Genomic DNA, 23466 nt, shown 5'->3' with positions numbered 1-23466 from the left:
AGTACTCAGGTCAGCAAGTCTCACAGAAACAGAATTATGGGCTGGATTTCACTGCAAGTTCTAGGACCCCAATGTCACCACCACAATGTCTGGAAGCGAGTCCACTGGGGCATCTTCTTGGAGGCAGCCACCTCTGTGTTGGCTGTCATATTAAAGATGGTGGCGGAGTCTGCAATGTACTGAGCCTGATCAGAGGGTAAGCAGTTTTGGAGGATTAGTTGGCCCACTGGAAAAGGCGGGCACAGCTCAGACAAGTCAGAGACCAAGAGAGCACCTTGACTTGGAGTCGACTTTGGAGCCATCTATTGAATTAAAAATTGAGGATCAAAGTCAATTGGGATGCCCACCACCCCAAACATTTCACACAAACATTTCCAATGGATTAGATTGGCCCTCAAGTGCAGCTTTACATGCTCGCAAGGAGAAAGGAAACAATATCGGGGCAAAGGTTACAATCTGAAATTGTAGAAACCTGTGTTGAGTCTGGAAGGCTGAATTGAAAGGTGGTGTGTTGTTCCTTGAGTTTGATTTGAGCTTTAATAGAATACTGCAGGATGCCATGACTAGAGTGGGTGCAAGGTGGAGAATTCAGGAAGAATTTTCTTTACCTTTTGTCATTACATCATTCATACCTCCTCTGGATGAATTCTTTATTGCTTTACTTGTCTCTTTACCACTCACTTTAGCCTTACATTACCAACCTTTGTGCCATTTAATCTTTCCTGTCTTCCATCTGATTAGACATTCCCATTCATTCATTCATTTCAAATCAAAACAATGGGGAAGGGTCTGGTGAAAAGGTACTGAGACACAATGTTCATTTTGACTGTGGGCAAGATAGGCCAAATGGTCTCCTTCACCTTAACATGTTGATGATATCGAAATATAAGGTATGCTGTCTATATGGTGAAAATGGGATTATCTTCACTGACTCCTTTCCCTACCAGCAAGGGACAATACTTTTTTTTTAACAATCATAAAGCTCTTTTAATTGTGATTACCAATTCACCATTCATCAAATAGTTTCTGGATGACAAATCTAACTAACTTCTAAACTGTGGAACTGCTTCCATCCTTGAGCCTTTCCTTCCTCCTACAACCATTAGGCTTTTAAAATAGAACAATAGCATAGCTTAATTATGGCTTCCTGAATTGTTTCACCTTTTCTTTTCCTGTTTTCTCCTACTGATGTCCAACAACATTTGGTCCATCACTTTGCTATCAGAAAAAAAAGGCCTAGTCATTATTAAATATTTTCCTTTTTATTCTAAGGCAATCACCAAAAATCAATTTCTGATCAATGTATTCATAAAGTTTTCACCTGATTACGACAGTTCCCAACCTCTAATTTCTTAAAGGAAATTGTTTTCTGCTTTGAGGAGGAAATTTGCCTCCCATTATTTTGCAGTAACATTTTGCATTAATGATATGATGACACATTTCAATGAAAGGTTACATAGTACAATAGAAATTGGTGCAGGAGAAACCTATACTAAACTTCAATTCAATTCAAGAAGTTCCAATGCCCAGATGGTTGTTTTTTTAGGTTTAGATGCAGGTTTTATTGTCATGTGTATTCAAATATGGGGAACAAGAGTACAGTGAAAAATGTATGGTGCCATCTCAGGTACAAAGTACCTAGGTACAGAATCTTAGTTACAGAAGTATAAAAATAAAGAAATAGGTTGAAAAGTTAAAGAAATGAAGTTTTAAAAGTCAAACATGACAGTCCTTTCTTAAGCCATGTACCTGCAGACTCACCAAGCTGGGCTTTTCTCAAGAGGGCTCCCTTTCACCTGTGCTGGGCTGAACACTCGCCTGTGCTCACCAGACATCTTCACTGCTGGCTGATGCTGCTGATCTGCATCGGGCACGCCAGGCTTGGCCATTGCTCGCAAAGCTTCAGGCCCAACCCCTGCTGCTGCCAGCTGCCGCTGTTGTCACCTCATCACTGACCCCTGCTGCTGTCATTCTTCATAGGTGCCACCTCGTCACTGCCCCCCACTGCTGCCTTCTTTCACTGGTGCCACCTTGTTACTGACTCCCACTGCTGCCATCCTTTGGTCCCACCTCATTACTGACCCCCACTGCTGCCATCCTTTGGTGCCACCTCATCACTGCCCCCCACTGCTGCCATCCTTTGGTGCCACCTCGTTAGTGACCCCCACTGCTGCCATCCTTTGCTGGTGTCACCTCATCACTGACCCCCACTGCTGCCATCCTTTGGTGCCACCTCGTTACTGACCCCCACTGCTGCCATCCTTTGCTGGTGTCACCTCATCACCGACCTCCGCTGCTGCCATCCTTTGGTGCCACCTCGTCACTGACCCCCACTGCTGCCTTCCTTTGCTGGTGTCACCTCATCACTGACCCCCACTTCTGCCATCCTTTGGTGCCACCTCATCACTGTCCCCCACTGCTGCCATCCTTTGGTGCCACCTCGTTACTGACCCCCACTGCTGCCATCCTTTGTTGGTGTCACCTCATCACTGACCCCCGCTGCTGCCTTCCTTCACTGGTGCCACCTCATTCCTGACCCCCACTGCTGCTATTCTTTGGTGCCACCTCGTTACTGATGCCCTCTGCTGCCATCCTTTGCTGGTGTCACCTCATCACTGACCCCCGCTGCTGCCATCCTTTGGTGCCACCTCATTATTGACCCCCGCTGCTGCCATTCTTCGCTGCTATCACCTCATCACTGACCTCCACTGCTGCCACCTTGTTACTGACCCCCACTGCTGCCATCCTTTGGTGCCACCTCTTTACTGCCCCCCACTGCTGCCTTCCTTTGCTGGTGCCACCTCGTTACTGACCCCCACTGTGCCTTCCTTTGCTGGTGTCACCTCATCACTGACCCCCACTGCTGCCATCCTTTGGTGCCACCTCGTTACTGACCTCCACTGCTGCCTTCCTTTGCTGGTGTCACCTCATCACTGACTCCCAATGCTACCATCCTTTGCTGGTGTCACCTCATCACTGATCTCGCTCATGCCATCATTCGCTGCAGGCCGCTGCCTCACTGCTACTGCCATTTGGGTTTGCACTGGGCCCCAGCCACTCTGTTGCCATGGTAGCCGTCTTGCTGCAGAGTTTTATGCTGAAAACTGCAGAGTTTTATACAGTGAAGAATGTGTTGCTCATCAGGATCTTGCAGAAATCCCAACATTGCTGCAAATTGCCCAGGAAATGGAAAGTTCCATGGGGCAATTTCCCTGTGTTTGGAACAGTAAAAAAATGTTGGAGATTTTAGATGGTTCTCAATCACTAAAGTTTAAATGCCACCATGAGGAGCCCAGTGCATTAAAACCAGCTCTAACTCCTCTCGGGTAGTGATTAAATGGAAAACTCCCTTCCGACAAATTATTCCTCCATAAGCCAAGCTCTTGACAACTGCTCCTTCAATCTGACAATGGCCAAAACTGACAGTCACCTTCCTCGTCACAGTCACCTCCACAGCCCTTCCACTACCCAACCTGCACCCCTCACCCAAATTACCTGACACCCCTCAAACTGACACAAAGCCCTGAAGGACCTGACACGGTGCCTCCAAATACTGTAGACCCACCAAATACTGCACACCTACAAACAACACCTAACACCATACCCTACTCAACACCTGCCCTGATAGACACTGAACTGACACCACATCTGATGCATCACCATATGGGGAGACACGGTGGCTCAGTGGTTAGCACAGTTGCCTCACAGCACCAGGGACCCAGCTTCGATTCCAGCCTTAGGCAACTGTCTGTGTGGGGTTTGCACATTCTCCCCGTGTCTGCTTGGGTTTCCTCCAGATACTCCCATTTTCTCCTACAATCCAAAGATGTGCACATCAGGTGAATTGGCCATGCTAAATTGTCCATAGTGTTAGGTGCATTAGGCAGGGGTAAATATAGGGTCGGAGTGGGTTACTCTTCCGAGGGTCAGTGTGGATTAGTTGGGCCGAAGGGCCTATTTCCATACTGTAGGGAATCTAACCTAATCAAACCATAGCAAGACAAGAAGTGATCTTTCACATTTATTTTTTCAGTGAAATGTATTTTTGTTGGATGTTTTGAATTGTTTCTTAAATATTTCCCATTGCTTGTTTACCACCGTGCCATAATGATTTGTCATCGAAACAAAACAGTTTCACAGTCATTTGATTTTGTAGAAAGGTGGTTGTTCTCAAAAATATCATCATTTGTTTTAATGAGCCAGAAGCAGTTGTTTGTTAGAATGGTTTGAGCAGGCATTATTCAAATATCCCACAATGAATCAACACGGGAAAATGAGTCATTAGAAAACGTAAAAGGAAATTACAATTTATGTCCTGAGGCCTACTGGAAATAGTTCCCTTTAATTTATTGCATGATTGATGCAATGAGTCCAAAAATAGGAGTGTAAGAATGGCAAAGTCTAGCCACTAGAAAAACCCACCAGATTTCAGTTGGTCTTTTCGAAACCATAATTTATGTTTAAAACATTTCAGGGATTTTCTTCACAACAACCTAATGAATGCTCAATGTGGTGATACACAGGTTGTTCTAGTTGTCAGGGAAGGAAAGTCAGAGCAGACAGGGTTAAAAAAATGTTTTACTTTCCTGAAGTCTGTTCTGATTCTCGCTTGGGAATTCTTGTTTAGAAACTTCCAACACAAACGAGTACTGCTTGCATTTTGCAGCATTCTTCTCATTGAAAGTTAACTGTATGGATGGAGATCTAAAATAAAAACAGAAAGTGCAGAAGAAACGCAGCAGATCTGACAACATTTGTGGAGAGAGAAACAGAGTTAACATTTTGAGTCTAATATCACTCTTCTTTGGATTTTTTGAAATTGGGAATACAATCTGATAAGAACATCACTGTCACATTTCCACAGTTTGGAAGAAACATCCCAGTTCATTGATACTTGTAGGGCCCCTAGATGCTTGCTGAGTCCTGGGCAGAAGATGATCCTAAGATTTCAGTCATTACAGACTTCTCAAAAATGTCAAGACAGACCCAGGAACAGCAAGGCAAGTTTGTCAGAGGCTGTTGATAAATCAGAGTGAAAGATGGAGTCCACCAACATTAACAATCTGGTCTTTGTACCTCTGGCTGCCTCTGTGGGCAGGATGACACAGCCTGCCAGGGATGGGGAGGGAGGAGGGATGCCAGCAGAGATCCATGGGGATGAGTATCCACACACAACCCATCTGATGTTTCCCCTCGGGAGACTTCAGAAGTGCCCAGTCTCATCACCTCCTCCCTGCTGATGATGCCAAAGCCTGCAGAAATCCATGCCAAGGAGGGCAAACCTGCATCTGGACAAAACAGTCTTGGGAAAAATGCCCCTCAGGATAACCACCCAAGTGTTTGGGACAAGAGGACCAAGTACAATGCAGGCTCTCTCCAACCTACTTGCAAAAGTTAGGACTGCACTTACGCATCTTAGGACAGGCAGGAAGTAAACATTTACTGAGGGTACATAACTAGATATATCACTGAAAATAATCTTGCAATTTTGTAAAAATATCTTCCATTGTGATTTGGGCAACAATGAGGCCACAAGTGGTTCATAAGGGGCTGCCCAGCACAAAATTGAATTTGAAAGGGTTTTGAAAAGATTTACAAGGATGTTGCCAGGGTTGGAGGATTTGATCTATATGGAGATTTTGAATAGGCTAGGGCTGTTTTCCCTGGAGCTTCCGGACATGGATAGGATAAATAGACAAAGTCTTTTCCTGGCGGTGGGGGAGTCCAGGACTAGAGGGCATAGGTTTAGGGTGAGAGGAGAAAGATATAAAAGAGACCAAAGGGGCAACTTTTTCACGCAGAGGGTGGTACATGTATGGAATGAACTGCCAGAGGAAGCATTGGAGGCTAGTACAACTGCAACATTTAAAAGGCATTTGGATGGGTATATGATTAGGAAGGGTTTAGAGGGATATTGGCCAGGTACTGGCAGGTGGGACTAGATTTAGGTTGGGATATCTGGTCGGCATGGACGAGTTGGACCAAAGAGTCTGCTTCTGTGCTGTACATCTCTATAACTGTAAATCCTCCACGCATACACCCACCTTGTGTGTAAGCCCACAGAATCAGTGATGAATCCACACATTTCTGGAGAGAAAAGTTCATTCTCTCCATCAGCTTTTCAAAAGTGCGTACTGCTATTCAAGGCTGGGAGGTGAACAATGGAATGTTCACATCTCCACTTTCTGTCATTATGCATTGGCCTGCGGAGACACTGGACACAGCACTAATTCTAATGTTGTAGTTCTGTTCGCCGAGCTGGAAGTTTTTGTTGCAAACGTTTCGTCCCCTGGCTAGGCGACATCATCAGTGCTTGGGAGCCTCCTGCGAAGCGCTTCTTTGATGTTTCCTCCGGTGTTTATAGTGGTCTGTCCCTGCCGCTTCCGGTTGTCAATTTCAGCTGTCCGCTGTAGTGGTTGGTATATTGGGTCCAGGTGGATGTGTTTGTTGATGGAGTTTGTGGATGGAGTTTGTTCATCCACAAACTCCATCAACAAACACATCGACCTGGACCCAATATACCAACCACTACAGCGGACAGCTGAAACTGACAACCGGAAGCGGCAGGGACAGACCACTATAAACACCGGAGGAAACATCAAAGAAGCGCTTCGCAGGAGGCTCCCAAGCACTGATGATTTCGCCTAGCCAGGGGACGAAACGTTTGCAACAAAAACTTCCAGCTCGGCGAACAGAACCACAACAACGAGCACCCGAACTACAAATCTTCGCACAAACTTTGAACTAATTCTAATCGATTAAATGCTGTCCTGCAGGAAGGTTTCAGCAGGTTACACAAACTCTGACACAGGGAGGGTGAATAGGGGTGCTTCAAAATCGCTCCCAACCTGTTGGCTATCATGAGGGACTGCACTGCATAAGATTTGGATAACATACGCTGACTGAAAAAACTACCCAACCCTAGTACCATAGGATGTTCCTGAACTAGCCCAGTAATTGAGACTTTCTCCTTAATAGTTAAAGGATTTAAAATAAAGAGGTATTTGTATCATCCAAAGATACCAAGCACACAATCATATGGATGTGAAAATATTTATTTAGCAACAGAAATATTCAAGGACTGAAAATTCCTGTAGAAGGGCTTATGCCCGAAACGTCGATTCTCCTGTTCCTTGGATGCTGCCTGACCTCCTGCGCTTTTTCAGCAACACATTTTCAGCGAGGACTGAAAATAACCAGGTCCACATTATTTTGGACTGACCAAAGGCTGCTTGAGTTATGACTAACTGAAAGCTACACAATATATGGAAATTCAAAGCTAGCTCATTCATCCTGGAAGCAAGTTTCATCAGGTATTAACTCTCTCATGGTCTCTTGATGTCCTTCCTGGTCAAAATTTGGATTCTCATCTTCATCTTCAGAGGATTGCTGTTGGTTCTCCATTTCCTCTGCAAACAGATGATCCCCTGTTTGTTCAGCTCCAGTTGTGAAGGGCACAGTGTGTCACACTGATGCAGCAACCTCCTTTTTGTGCTATTCAGTAAGGTCACACTGCAACTGTCCAGACATTGAAACCTCATTTTAAGGAGGCAGAAGTCTGTTTCACTATGGCTCTGGCGGAAGTGTGGGCAGCATTGTATCTTCATTTTGCATCAATCTGCAGGATACTTAAAAGTATCATCAGACATTTGGATGGAGTAGGCCTGGTATCCCAGCAGCCATCCCTGTGTGGCCCAAAGATCTGAAGAGGAGTAGAAACATGTGAATTCTCCATTATGTGTGCATAATCTGTGCACATCTCCAAAATAATGGTCACAGATAAGTTGAGCATTGATGGTGTGGAAGCCTGTTCTGCTGGTGAACTCTACAGGTTGATGGTAAGTCACTCTCAGAGCAATATGGATTCAGGGGGTCTATAGTAGAAAGGACATACAAGAGCCAGTGAAAATGAAGAATTCCACTTCCCGGGCGGCTTGACTCTCTTCCTAATGGGGGAAAGATATGATTCTAAGGAAGAGTCATATCAGACTTGAAACATTCACTCTGTTTCTCTCTCTGCAGATGGCTGCCAGGTGTGTGAGCTGATAATCTGTGGGGAATCTCAGAAACAGTTCAGTATATGAGTAACAGTTCTCCATAACCTAAACATTAATCACAATGAAGAACTATGTTATTCCCTGAGAGCGTGGCAAAGAGGCCAGTGTCATGATAAAGATCTCTGAGTTCAATAAACTTATCCAGATGTGTTTTGCAGAACTAGAGTGGTAATACTATATTGGGAGAATGAAATTCTGAGAATGTTAGCAGCAAATAACCTGGACTAATTTGATTGAAGCGCAAATAAGTTACAGCTTCACTGTAAAGGAGTGGTTTTGCTCCTTTGCTCCCACTCTCCTTATTGTTGTGGGCTCCAATGTGAAATGATTTCATCAAGTTGCTCTGTTTTTATCTTACAATTTTCAGACTTAAGTGTTCAATGTGTTTCCAACATCTGCCCCCAAAATACCCCTTGCATAATCCTGGCATCTGAACAATCAGCATTTGTGAGACTTAGAGTCATAGAGGTGTACAGCATGGAAACAAACCCTTTAGTCCAACTCATCCATGCCCACCAGATATCCTAAGCTAATCTAGTCCCATTTGCCAGCATTTGGCCCATATCCCTCTAAACCCTTTATGTTCAAGAAATCCTGCCAAGATTAGAGTCAGTGGGAATCAGGGGAAAGCTCTGAGCTCGTTAGAGTCACATCCTGCACAAAATAAGATGGTTGGGTTTGTTGAAAGCCGATCATCTCAACTCCAGGATATACCTGTAGGAGTTTCTTAGTGTCTATCTTCAGCTGCTTTATCATTGACCTTCACTCCTTCATAAGGAAGTTCACTAATGATTGCATAATATTCAACACCATTCCTAAGTTACTGAAACAGTTCATGCCCAAAAGAACAAAGACCTGGACAATCTCTAGGCTTCTTAAGTAGCATCTTCCAAACTCATGATCAAGACAATCTAGGAGAACAAGAACAGCAGACACATAGGACAACCACCTCTTGCAAGTTCCCCTCCAAACCATTCACCATCCTGACTTGGAAATATTGTTGCTTCTTCGTGGTCGCTGGGTCAAAATCCTGAAACTTCCTCCCTAACAATATTGTGGGTGTACCTACACCAAATGGACTGCAGCAGTTCAATAAGACGACTCACCACCACCTTCTCAACAGTACCAAGGGATAGGCAGTAAATGCTGGGTAGCCAGTGATGCCTACATCCTATGAATAATATTAAAAATAAAAGCTCCACTTTGACCTTTCATGGTTTAGGTTGGTTCAGCTAATGGTGTAAAGCTTTCGTGACGTGTTTTTGAAAAAAAAAAGTCAGTTTGAGGACATTAGTTTGAAGCCACAGCAATCCATCATAGTAAGCAGCTTGAGAAATCTGACCATCTGTGAAGCCAGGCCTATTTAACAGACATTTGTGCTGACAATTCTCCTCAAAAACATTTGTAATCAACTTCTCTGAACTTGGATCTCATCTTGTAATACATTGGAATGTTGTTATATCAGAAACATACATGAGAGAGAGAGATGTGAGGTTTGTTATCAGCTATGGCTATCTTGGTCTTGAACACTTTGTTTAATTTAATTGTGCTTCCAAAAGGCAGGGGAAGAAGTCTATTTTTCATCACACTTTAGAAACTGAGTATCATGGAGACTTAGTGTAAGACTGTAAGAAATAGGAACAAGAGTAGGCCATTTGGCACCTTGAGCCTCTCTGCCTTTCAATAGGGTTGTGGCTGATCTGACATTCCTCATGTACACTGTCCTGCCCTTTCCCTATAACCCTTGTTTGCTATATTAAACAAGAATCAATCTAACTCAGCCTTAAACAGAGACAAGTATTCTGCCTGCACAGCTCTCTGTGGCATGCAGTTCCAAAGATTCTCAGTTCTCTGAGAAGAAATTCCCCTTCAGCTCAATCTTAAATTGCACCCCCCCCACCCCCCCCACCCTTCTTCTGACACTATGTCATCTGGTTCAAGACTTTCCCACAGGCTGAAGCATCCTCTCAGCATTTATCCTGTCAAGCCTTGTAAGAATCTTACGCATTTCAATGTGATCATCTCTTATTCTTCTAAACTCCAATGAGTAGAGTCCCAACCTGTTTGCTCATAAGGCGGTGCCTCTGTACTGGGGATCATCCTAGTGAACCTTCCCTGAACTGCCTCCACTGGAATAATATTTTTCCCTAAATAAGGCGACGAAAACTGCTCACACTAACCTGGAATGATGTTGTGAAACTTGAAAGGGCTCAGAAAAGATTGACAAGGATGTTGGAGGATTTGAGCTACAGGATAGGCTGGGACTGTTTTCGGAGACTGAGAAGTGACCTTATCAAGGTTTACAAAATTATGAGGGGCATGGATCAGCTAAGTAGACAAGGTCTTTTCCCTGGGTTGGGGATGTTTAGAACTAGAGAGCATAAGTTTAGTGTGAGAGAGGAAACATTTAAAAGGAACCTAAAGGGTAATTTTTTCATGTGGAGGATGGTGTGTCTATGGAATGAGCTGACAGAGGAAGTGGGGCAGGCTGGTACAATTACAGCATTTAAAAGGCATTTAGATGAGTACATGAATAAGAACATTTAGAGGGATATGTGCCAAATGCTGGCAAATAGGACTACATTAAGTTAGGATATCTGGTCGGCGTGGACGAGTTGGGCTGAAGGGTCTGTATTCATGCCGTACATCTCTATGACTCTTTGACTAGATGTAGTCACACTACAAGTTTGCATTATTGCAGTAAGGGTTCCCTACACTTTTCTTTCATTTCATTTTCTTTCTTTTTTTAGACTCTCACAAAATCTATTAAGCACTCTGATCAAATTTCCCACTGCCAAAATAACCCATGTAGCCAATCAAATATTTGCATGCAAAGCCTGTTATGTGCAATTTAGACCAACAAAGGTGAAGGGGTGATGGGAAATAGGAAAGTGACTGACTCAAAATGGATTTGGAGAGTGAAATAAAGCACTGTATCCTCCATATTGCCCACCTCTTTCTAAAAGCGTTCAGATCACTGCTGGGCACGGCATGCTCCCTCTCCAAGGATACCCAGGCACGAATGTAACCATTGAAGAGGGGTAGATAGTCAGCAGATATGCCCCCCTCCACAGCTATATGCCTGAGCCTACTTATAAACAGCCTGGTCAAGCCCAGGAGCAGATCCATGAGGGGACCCTCCGATGCCAGTGTTTCATTAGCCTTCCCGATTACCTGCTGCACCTATATGTTGGCTTTCTGCGATTCATGTTTAAGTATTCCCAGGTCCCTTTATGTTGCAGCTTTCTGCAGTTTTTCTCCATTTATATCATTTAAATTGTAAAATGAACAACTTCACATTTTGCCATAGTATACTCTATTTGCCAATTTTTTTGCCCAATTACTTAATCTGCCAATATCTCTCTGTAAACTGTGTGTATCCCTCTCACAACTTGCCTTTCTCCTATTTGAGTGAGGATATCATTTACGTGGTAGTATGAAAAACTGGGTGTCTGCATGTATATATTTGTCTGTGTGCACATACATTGTGGTATGAATCAACATGTACCTAATTATCTGAGCTAAATTACTGCCCAGATGGACAGAGAGGTGGGAAGGTGCTTACCTTCACACCATTGGCCAGGATCTAACTGACTCGTACCATCCTGCCCCAGGCAGAACTCCAGACTTTGAGATTGTCTCTATCTGATTTGCTGGGATAGGGTATCCTGTGGTACAGATTCCCCTCCACAGTGGTACCCTGGCTGATGGATCATTTTCTCAAGATAGAATTTTTTTATAGTTGTTCAGAGTGCGCCTAAATATGGTGGCACATTACTTGCACCTCCTTCGTGAGCTTACGCAACCACTGTCATTAATTGGAATACAAACTCCTCCTCTGATCAATAATGGACCAGTTGAGGCAATATCACTGCAGAGTGACTGGGCCCTGCACAATACAGAGTCACGACTCCCATTTCACCCCAACATTGTGATTCTGACTCAAAATGTGAAATCCTCCCTTTGGTCAATGTGAATAGTCTTGTTAGGATGTCTATGCATTCATGTGTTATTTTCCATTGCCCATTAGTATTCTGAACATGACACTTCAACAGACCATATCTACCCTTGGCGAGCATTTACATCTCCTCCATAGATTTGTGACTCCTAGTTTAAGACCCCTGCAACTGGAAAAATAGAGTCTGTTTGAATTCAGCACTAACTTTAAATGGCCCTTGCTGTTTTCAAGTTTCCTGCCTGTGTGATTACGCTGCTATCAGCTTTGATTTTGTTGCATTTCTTTCTTTTTTCAGGATGTGGTGGAGAACTGCTTGGGTCAAAAGGCGGATTCAGCAGTCCCGGCTATCCAGACAGGTATCCACATAATCAGGAATGTATTTGGGTCATTCACGGAGATCCTGGTAGCAGCATTGAGCTCACCATCCATGAGTTTGATGTGGAATATCACCAGACTTGCAGTTTAGATGTACTGGAGGTATGAACTCTAAATACAAGCAATTTATTTTCAGGAATTCAATTTCTTCCATTTCCTTTAAAGTGACTGTTGGAAATATGAATGGTAGCATTTCTTTAATCAATTAGAGTTTCTGTTTTTACTTGCACTTTGAGTAAAATTTATAGGTCAAAATTAATTTGATTTAGGATCCATACAGGACCCCAGATGTGGTCTCATCAATACACTGTATATCTGAAGTATAACCTCCATACTTCTGGATTCAATTCTCCTCTCAATAAATAACATTTTATTAGCTCTCCTAATTACTTGCTGTCCTTTTATAATTTACGCACAAGGACACCTTTTGAATCTCAAAGCTCTGCAATCTCTCATCATTCAGATGATATGCCATTTTTCTATTCTTGTAACAAAACTGGACAATTGCATATTTTCCTACATTATACTCAATTTTCCAGATACTTGCCAATCACTAAACCTATCCATATCCTTTCATAGCCTTCTTATGTCCACTTCACAACTTACTTTCTGACCTATTTTTGTGTGATCAGCAAATTGTGCAACTATAACTTAATTCTCTTCATGCAAGTTATTTACATAAATTGCAAAAGGTTGAAGCTTCAGTGCAGATAGTATGGCACACCATTCATTACACCTTGCTAACTAGAAAATGAACCAATTATACCAAGTTCCTGTTTCCTGTTAGTCAGTCAATCTTCTATTATTGCAATTTGTCACCAATTACACTGTGAGCTTTTATTTTCCACAATAACCTTTAGAACATAGAACATAGAAGAATACAGCGCAGTACAGGCCCTTTGGCCCTCGATGTTGCGCCGATCCAAGCCCACCTAACCTATACTAACCCACTATCCTCCATATACCTATCCAATGCCCGCTTAAATGCCCATAAAGAGGGAGAGTCCACCACTGCTACTGGCAGGGCATTCCATGAACTTACGACTCGCTGAGTGAAGAACCTACCCCTAACTTCAGTCCTATATCTACCCCCCCTTAATTTAAAGCTATGCCCCCTTGTAATACCCGACTCCATACGCGGGAAAAGGTTCACACTGTCAACCCTATCTAACCCCCTAATCATCTTGTACACCTCAATCAAGTCACCCCTAAACCTTCTTTTCTCTAATGAAAACAGCCCCAAGTGTCTCAGTCTTTCCTCATACGATCTTCCTTCCATACCAGGCAACATCCTGGTAAACCTCCTCTGCACCCGTTCCAGTGCCTCCACATCCTTCCTATAGTATGGCGACCAAAACTGCACACAATATTCCAGATGCGGCCGCACCAGAGTCTTATACAACTGCATCATGACCTCAGGACTCCGGAACTCAATTCCTCTACCAATAAAAGCCAGTACGCCATATGCCTTCCTCACCGCACTATTTACCTGGGTGGCAACTTTCAGAGATCTGTGTACATGGACACCAAGATCCCTCTGCTCATCCACACTACCAAGTATCCGACCATTAGCCCAGTACCCCATCTTTTTGTTATTCTTCCCAAAGTGAATCACCTCACACTTAGCTACATTGAATTCCATTTGCCACCTTTCTGCCCAGCTCTGCAGCTTCTCTATATCCTGCTGTAACCTGCCATATCCTTCCTCACTGTCAACAACTCCTCCGACTTTCGTATCGACTTTGATGTGACATTTTATCAAATGCCTTTTGGACATCTGAGCTGAGCATATTTATTGCTCCCCTTTTATTCACAGCATATTACTTTCTCAATTAACTCTAATAAATTAGTTCGACATCATTTCCGTTTCACAAAACCACGTCTGTTATGCTTTGTTACTTTTGTTCTCCAAGGTGCCCTGCGATAAATGTCTTTAATAATAGTGTCTAACATTTTCCCGAAGACAAATGCTAATGGACTGGCCTATTGATTCGTGTTTTCTGTCTCCCTACCTTTTCAAATAAAGGAGTTCCATTCACAATTTTCCAAATTAATGGGACCTTCTCCAATAATAGTTCATTTTAGAAAAAGCATGAGAAAGAAAACTAAGCATCATAAGAATGATTTTCTAATGGTTCTTTGGAGAAAGTGATGATGATAGAAGTAAGTTGAAATGTCCCCCTATAGCAGCGTTGACTGCCTTTGATTCTGTCTGCAGTGATTCAGTCCATCAGCCCAAACCAACAGTGTGATTTTTCACAGTGTTGATCTATTTAGACCTCTCTGTCCCAATTGGAAAAGCACATGGCCAAAAAATAAAAGTCAGAACAACACCAGCTACTGTCATAAGATAATCTTTTCAAGCACCACATGAATCAACATGTTGCAGGGTCTCTTACAGCAAATATAAAGAGACCAGGCATTGTTTTGATTATTCTACTTGCTAATGGAGTGTGTCATCTTGTGGCAGCCAATATATCAAATGATATGTGGGTACATTACACACTGAATTTCAAAATTTCATATTTATTCGAAATGCAGGGTTTACCTTGACCCAGGGAAGATGTGGCCATTTGTTCTCTCAGAATAGACAAATTTATAATTTAAAACAAAAACTGAGAGAAGGTGGGTCTTTGATTTTTCATTGCAGGGAATTGAGTTCAAGTGCATTGTACACTAATGGGTCGATGGCTTTGCCTTACATTAGCTGTATTAAATGGATGTGAAATAAATTTACTTTTTAGTCTGGTTCCTAATGTCAGAATTTAGCTCCAGTTACTCATCACTCAACCAAGTTACAACCTTGTATGTGAGGAATGAAAAAAAAATGCAGTTTTGTGAGGGGTTATTAATCTGGGAGTAGAATTAAGAGAGAAAAGCATCTAATCACTACAGTATTTATAATTGGAATACTTGGATATGGGGTGAAAGTAAGATATTCAAATCCTTAGTTGGTGAATATCACTGGAGCATAGGAGGTTCACAGGCAACCCCAGGTAGAAATTTATAAAATAATGAGGGGTATGGATGGAGTTAATGGTAGTTGTCTTTTCCCTAGGATGGGAGATTTCAAGACTAGGTGACACATTTTAAGGTGAGAGAAGAGACATTTTTTATAAAAATGGTCAAATGTTTTACAAGAAGAGTGACACGCATGTGGAATGAACTTCCTGAAGAAAAGGTGGATGTGGGTACAATTACAATGCCTAAAAATCATTTGGATAGATACGTGAATAGGAAAGGTTTGGAGGGATATGGGCCAGGTGGGACTAGTTTAGTTTTGGATTCATTCACCTGGACTGGTTGGACCGAAGGGTCTGTTTCTGTGCTGTGTGATTCTATTACTCAATCAGCATCTCTGTGAGATGTATCTGTATTCGTCAGATTGGTAGAATATTCCCTTGTTATTTAGTAACACAGTTTCGAAACAAATTCACATCTCTGAGTTTGGGTAAAGTGTTAAATCAATGGTTCTCATTTAAGGGGTTCTTTATCCTTTTTGTAAACCAAATGAACAAAATAACACAAAACAAACCAATCTGATAATAAACTACACTTGTATAATACTTCAATTGTATCTAAACTTGATAAGATCATTTCTCAAGAATGAAAAGTGGCTGGTTTGATATCACTAAATGTTTAGAAAGAAACTGAATCTAGGTGCTCTGTGCAATGTGTGCAATATGTGCATGAAAGAGACAATGGCAGCCTGTAGGCAGAACAAGGGAGACATTAGGGGGAATGGTGTTGGCTCTAAAATGGTGCAAAACATACCTCCAAGTTCAACAAATTCTGATGAAGTATTTTATCGAAAAGGTTAAACATTCACTCCCGTGGGAATGCAGTTGGCTCTAAAATGCGACAAAACATACCTCCAAGTTCAACAAATTTTAATGAAGTATTTTATCGAAAAGGTTAAACTTGCATTCCCTAACATGCAGTTCCAACATTGCATGTTTTTATTTGAGATTTACAACGTTAGTTTTTGCCTTTGTTTTTCAAATTTGCTGCCTGACTTCCGTTTATGCTTCCACCGAATGTTTCCAAAGCAAGTGGCTTGTTGTGATTTGTGTTTCATGGTTTTACTGTAGTTACTCTTCAGTTCTTTATATTTCCCTCATGGGCACATAGCTTTATTTTTACTCAAAGTATATTTCCACCATCGTTTGCCAGGTTTATAAACTAGGCTAAGGATTGCTCAGAAGTTTGGAATGCTGACTTTAACATTAAAATCAATGGAACTAATAAAGCAGAAAGAAGTAGAAGCCAAGCTAAATCCGCAGGCATTATGCAGATGTCCTTGGGTCTGAGCTTTAAATACACCCATTCATTTAGACACAGAATCACTTCATTTTGCTGCTATGAGTGGATGCCCATGCAGATTATCAGGCCAGTAACAAGGTCACCTAGAAATAGTAGGAAATGGTGTTCATGATACAAAAACTTGTTCTATCTAGTTTATTTAATTGCAAGTGGAATGACAAAACACATTTATTTTGAAATTGGAAATTATATTTATTATTTATCTTCTTCCACAATGACCAAGACTATTTTGCTTAAATAACAGTTACACAATAGTTACCTCAGTCACAGAGAATTTTCTTTTGAGGAAGTTGCTAAAAAGGTCGATAATGCCAGAGCAATAGACATTGTTTACTTGGATTTTAGTAAAGCCTTTGACAAGGTTCTGCATGGTTGACTAATTAGTAAAGTTGGTCACATGGGACTCAGGGTGAGCTTGCCAATTGGATACATAATTGGCTTAATAGCAGGAGACAGAGAGTGTTGGGGGAAGGTTTTTTTTGGATTGGTGGCCTGTCATCAGCAGTATGCCACTGGGATTGGTCTGTGTCCACACTTGTTTGTCATTTATATAAAAGATTTGGATGAGAATATAGAAGGCATGGTTAGTAGGTTTGCAGCTGACATCAAAATTAGTCGCATAGTAGACAGTGAAGAAGGTTTTCTTAGATTTCCAAGGGATCTTGATCAAATGGGTCAATGGGCTGAAAAATGGCAGGTGCAGTTCAATCTGGATAAATGTGAGGTATTCCATTTTGGTACAGCAAACAGAGGTGGGACTTATACAATTAATGGTAGAGCCTTGGGTAGTGTTATAATGAACAGGAGAAAGTAAGGATTGCAGATTGCTGGAGATCAAAGTCAAGTAATGAGGTGCTGGAAAAGCACAGCAGGTCAGGCAGCATTCGAGGAGCTGCCTGATCTGCTGTGCTTTTCCAGAGCCACGTTTTTTGTCCTTGGGTAGTGTTGTAGAGCAGAGGGACCTAGGGATTCAAGTACATAATTCATTAAAGTTTCTCTCACATATAGACAGGGTGATTAAAAAGGCATTTAGCATGCCTGCCTTAATTGCTCAGTCCTTTGAGTATCGGAGTTGGGAAGTCATCGGTGAGACCGCTTCTGGAGTACTGTGTCCTGTTCTGGTTGTCCAGTTATAGAAAGGATATTATTAAGCTGGAGGGGACTTAGAAGAAATGTACCAGGATGTTGCTGGGTATGTAAGGTTTAAGTTATAAAGAAAGGCTAGATAGGCTGGGACTTTTGTCACTAGAGGTTGGGAGGTGGAGAGGTGACCTTATAGATGGTTATAAAATTATGAGGGGTATAGATAAGGTTAATAGTATTTGTCTTTTCCCCAGGATGGGGGAATTCAAGACTTGGGTGCACATTTTTTAGGTTGACGGGAGAGAGATTTAAAAAAGGCATGAGGAACAAATTGTTTACACAGAGGGTACTTCGCTCACGGAATGAACTTCCTGTGGAAATGGGTACAATTACAATCTTTAAAAGATATTTGGATAGAGACTTGAATAAGAAAGATGTGGCCTGTTCGCTTAGTTTAGGATTATGTTCAGCATGGACAGGCTGGACTGAAGGGTCAATTTCCATTTTGTATGACTCTATGATTCTATGACCTTGTGTATCCTTTATGTTATTCAGGTGTATGGTGGTCCAGACATTACCTCTGTACGGTTAGCCCAACTGTGTAGAACCCGCCCACCAAACAACCCACTAGTAGTCTCCAGCACTGGAAACTATATCACTGTTCGATTTAAGACAAATTCAAATGGCAATGCAAAAGGTTTCAATGCCACCTGGCAACAGAAAGCAGGAGGTGAGTCAGAATATGAGGCCTGTTTTAAGACCATTTGTAAATTTGGAACTGCTTATAGTAATACTTATTACTTCTGTTTGTTTGCAGTAACTCATAAACTGTTTAAACTCTGACTGTGCCTCCTGAAATGTCCTCATTGATCATGCATAAAGTTCTGTGTATGCACATTTGGTGAAATTTCCTGTCAGTTAAAAAAAGCATGGTAAAGCCCTAATTAGCAAAACAAAAATGAATAAGTCAGACAGAATGATATCACTGGCAGTATTGGCAGGGGTACTGCACATGGGCATTTTGCATATGTATACTGAGTATGTTTTTAGCATGTATGTGAACATTGTCTTGTATTACAAATATGAGGTTGGTGTGATTATGACTTTGTTTAAGACCAATGGTATTAAATTAAATCTTGGCCAGACTTGATCAAAACATGAGGCAGTTACAGGAAAATGTTGTAAAGATAGGAGACTCAGCTCCAACTGACAAATTTGAGGATTTTGTCTTACTCTGGAGAGAGGCAGATAAGAATGACATTTGAGTTTTTATTTGATTAATTATTCTGGCCCTGATATTCCAATGGCCAGATGGTCATTACTGATGGGAGTTGAACATGGGGACCCTGAGGAATTCCTACTATAGAACACTGTGAAGGAATTGATCAGAAAATCAAATTTTCCTATCAGTTACTTCTCTAGATCTGGAACCCTCTGAAAGTCTCCATCCAGGTTAGATATTTCCAAGGGTTCTGATAAAGTTAAGTAAGTCGTTACTCAGAAAAAGCTAGACTATTAAATATATAATCTAGTTTCTAAGTATCGATTCAACTAACTCTGCACATACCTCATACACTCCAGCCTCTTTATACTCCCCAGATCCTGACCCAACCCGATCTGACACCATCCCTCCCACCAGCCTCACACCAAATCTGATCCAATCCCTCTCTCCTGCCTGCTGGATTCAATCTGACAATGTCTCTCCACCACCAGGCCTGACACCCTCGGGTCCAACACCCTTGACCCTGCTTTCCTGCTGGACCCAATTTCTTTCACCTACCCCATCCTACATTAAACACTACGTCACCTACATTGCCACCTTATACCCACTTCCCACTTGCCATCCTATCTAATGGTGGGCGGCACGGTGGCACAGTGGTTAGCACTGCTGCCTCACAGCGCCAGAGACCCGGGTTCAATTCCCGCCTCAGGCGACTGACTGTGTGGAGTTTGCACGTTCTCCCCGTGTCTGCGTGGGTTTCGTCCAGGTGCTCCGGTTTCCTCCCACAGTCCAAAGATATGCAGGTCAGGTGAATTGGCCATGCTAAATTGCCTGTAGTGTTAGGTAAGGGGTAAATATAGGGGTATGGGTGTGTTGCGCTTCGGCGGGTCGGTGTGGACTTGTTGGGCCGAAGGGCCTGTTTCCACACTGTAAGTAATCTAATCTAATCTAATGGTACCCTACCTCATAAACAACTGGTACCCTGCTTACCTTGCATCCTATTCCCTACTCATCTGGCACCCCCACATTCCCAGCACCCCACCACTTCCTCAGTGGACATCCTATCCACCTGGCACCCTATTTATTTGGCATCCTTCACTACTACCCGTCTACATCCTAACATCACACTGGCCTTATGCATTTATGGTGTCAAAATAGCTGTCACAATCGTTAAATTTAAGAATACAGTGGCTGACCTCTGTGAAATGAATGTGTGGTTTGCCTTCTCCTGACTGTTCTGCAAAAGGAAAGAACTGCTAGAATGGAAATACAACTCCACATTTCTGAGCATGACCTCAGTGGAATTTCCTCTCAGAAATGCTAAGCTCCCTTCTTTCATAAAAATAAATCTGAGTGAGATTGCCACTTTTTTGGATCTTCCATCTCAATTCAATAATAACTTGCCTTTATTTTGCATTGTTAACATCATAAAAAAGCCTAACATGCTTCATAGGAGTTTAATCAGGTAAGAGATGGCATGACACATAAGACTGCAGTTGCTGTTATCCAAAGTAGACAAGCAGGAAGCTGGAAGAACACAGCATGTCAGGCAACATCAGAAGGTGGAGAAGTCAATGTTTCAGGTATACCAGCCTCTTGCTTGTCTACAAGAGTTGGCATGAGCCACGTAAAATATTGGAACACATGTCCAAAACCTCAATCAAAAAGCTAGATTTTAGTTTCTGAGCATGATACTATGTTGAAATATATATATTCCTAAGTGCTATTAGCAAACACAAGAATGCCAATGAACAATCACCCTATATCTGGTCTTGTTAAGTGAGAGGAAAGGCTGGCAGCTGTAGGGAATGCTGGATGACTAAAGAAATTGAGGGTTTGGTTAAGAAAAAGAAGGAAACATATGTCAGGTATAGACAGAACACATCGAGTGAATCCTGAGAAGAGTATAAATGCAGTAGGAATTTACAGGAGAGGGAAATCAGGAGGGCAAAAAAGGGACATGAGACAGCTTTGGCAAATAGAGTTAAGGAGAATTAAAAAGACTTTTAAAAATATATTAAGGACAAAAGGGTAACTAGGAAGATAATAGGGCCCCTCGAAGATCAAATAAGCAAAAGTGAGGACTACAGATGCTGGAGATCAGAGTCTAGATTAGAATGGTGCTGGAAAAGCATAGCAGGTCAGGCAGCATCGAGGAGCAGGAAAATCGATGTTTCAGCTTTTGACCAAAACGTCGATTTTCCTGCTCCTCAGATGCTGCCTGACCTGCTGTGCTTTTCCAGCACCACCCTAATCTAGACACCCCTCAAAGATCAGCAAGGCGGCCTTTGTGTGAAGCTGCAAGAGATGGGGGAGATAGTAAACAAGTATTTTGCATAAGTGTTCAGTGTGGAAAAGGATATGGAAGATATGGAATGTGGAGAAATAGATAGTGACATCTTGAAAAATGTCCATATTACAGAGGAGGAAGTGCTGGATGTCTTGAAATCCCCAGAACATGCGAAGCTAGGGAAGTGATTGTTGGGCCCCTTGCTGATATTTGTATTATCAATCGTCACAGGTGAGGTGCTAGAAGACTGGAGACTGACTAACGTGGTGCCACTATTTAAGCAAGGTGGTAAGGCGAAGCCAGGGAAACCAGTAAAGATCAGTGAGCCTGCCATCGGTGAAGGGCAAATTGTTGGACGGACTCCTGAGGGATAGGATGTACATGTATTTGGAAAGGCAAGGACTGATTAGGGATAGTCAACATGGCTTTGTGTGTGGGAAATCATGTCTCAAAAACTTGATTGAGTTTTTTGAAGAAGTAACAAAGAGGATTGATGAGTGCAGAGCAGTGGACATGATCTATACGGACTTCAGGAAGGCTTTCAACAAGGTTCCCCATGGGAGACTGGTTAGAAGGTTAGATCTCTCGGAATACAGGGAGAACTAGCCAATTTGATACAGAGTTAGGTCAAAGGTAGAAGCCAGAGTATAGTGGTGGAGGGTTGTTTTTTTAGACTGGAGGCCTGTGACCAATGGAGTGCCACAAGGATCGGTGATGGGTCGACTACTTTTCATCATTTATATAAATGATTTTGATGTGAGCATAAGAGGTATAGCTAGTAAGTTTGCAGATGACACCAAAATTGGAGGTGTAGTGGACAGCGAAGAAGGCTACCTCGGATTACAACGGGATCTTGATCAGATGAGCCAATGGGCTGAGGAATGGCAGACGGAGTTTAATTTAGATAAATGCGAGGTGCTGCATTTTGGGAAAGCAAATCTTAGCAGGACTTATACACATAATGGTGATGTCTAGGTAGTGTTGTTGAACAAAGAGACCTTGGAGTACAGGTTCATAGCTCTTTGAAAGTGGAGTCGCAGGTAGATAGGATTGTGAAGAAGGTGTTTGGTATGCTTTCCTTTATTGGTCAGAGTATTGAGTACAGGAGTTGCAAGGTCATGTTGCAGCTGTTCGGGACATTGGTTAGGCTACTTTTGGGATATTGCATGCAATTCTGGTTTCCTTCCTATTAAAAAGATGTTGTGAAACTTGAAAGGATTTAGAAAAGATTTACAAGGATGTTGCCAGGATTGAAGGGTTTGAGCTATAGGGAGAGGTTGAATAGGCTGGGGCTTTTTTCCCTGGAGCATCGGAGGCTGAGGGGTGATCTCATTGAGGTTTATAAAATCATGAAGGGCATGGGTAGGATAAGTAGACAAAGTCTTTTCCCTGGGGTGGGGGAATTCAGAACTAGAGGGCATAGGTTTAGGGTGAGAGGGGAAAGATATAAAAGAGACCTAAGGGGCAACCTTTTCACGCAGAGGGTGGTACATGTATGGAATGAGCTGCCAGAGGAAGTGATGGAGGCTAGTACAATTGCAACATTTAAAATGCATCTGGATGGGTATATGAATAGGATGGGTTTGGAGGGATATTGGCCGGGTGGTGGCAGGTGGGACTAGATTTGGGTTGGCATATCTGGTCGGCATGGATGGGTTGGACCAAAGAGTCTGTTTCTCTGCTGTACATCTCATGACTCTGTGACTGTAAGTGACATTCAAATCTGGAGTTATCTACTCATCTTCAGCTCAGTGGCTACTTCATTATTAAAACATAGCCACCTCAGACACTGTTACTGGCTGTGACAGAGGTAGGATAAGTGCTCCCTGTATATCTTTGTTGGATAAAATCTTCTATTGAGAGCGAGGCCTCATCCTCCTCACTATTTACAGAGCTTCATTTTGCTGCTGTCTGCAACATGGTGCATTGCAGCTAAAAAATGTCTCCCATAATCGCTGCCTTCAATGAACATGGGCAAGTTTGAAGGGTTTTCAAATTCCTCTGTCCCCTTCTCAAAGCCAAACACCATTCCCTTTTGAATCCAAACTTTTGTATACTACTCCAATAATGTAGGATACTGCTTCTTCACTCACCCTCAGCACAAATGAAAGACAAAAGCATCGCACTTGGAAGTCCAACGGTGCGATTGGACTGAAAC

At 42.4% G+C, this 23466-nt stretch overlaps 1 protein-coding gene across 1 annotated transcript in view; it reads left to right on the top strand.

The window, feature by feature from the left end:
• The window catches only part of cubn (cubilin (intrinsic factor-cobalamin receptor)), a 303136-nt gene that overhangs the window by 119902 nt on the left and 159768 nt on the right, over window positions 1-23466 (top strand). The window contains exons 25-26 of the mRNA XM_043690378.2: window positions 12311-12492; window positions 18352-18526. Coding sequence (XP_043546313.2) covers window positions 12311-12492; window positions 18352-18526 — 357 coding nt within the window. The remainder of the gene's footprint in view (window positions 1-12310; window positions 12493-18351; window positions 18527-23466) is intronic.

This window comes from Chiloscyllium plagiosum, unplaced genomic scaffold (genome assembly GCF_037043375.1).
Source record: "Chiloscyllium plagiosum isolate Xiang-an unplaced genomic scaffold, Cpla_swu_hap1 HiC_scaffold_5, whole genome shotgun sequence".
Taxonomy (NCBI): Eukaryota; Metazoa; Chordata; class Chondrichthyes; order Orectolobiformes; family Hemiscylliidae; genus Chiloscyllium; species Chiloscyllium plagiosum.
The sequence above is the reverse complement of the archived record's forward strand: the minus strand, read 5'-3'. Positions and strand labels throughout refer to the sequence as shown.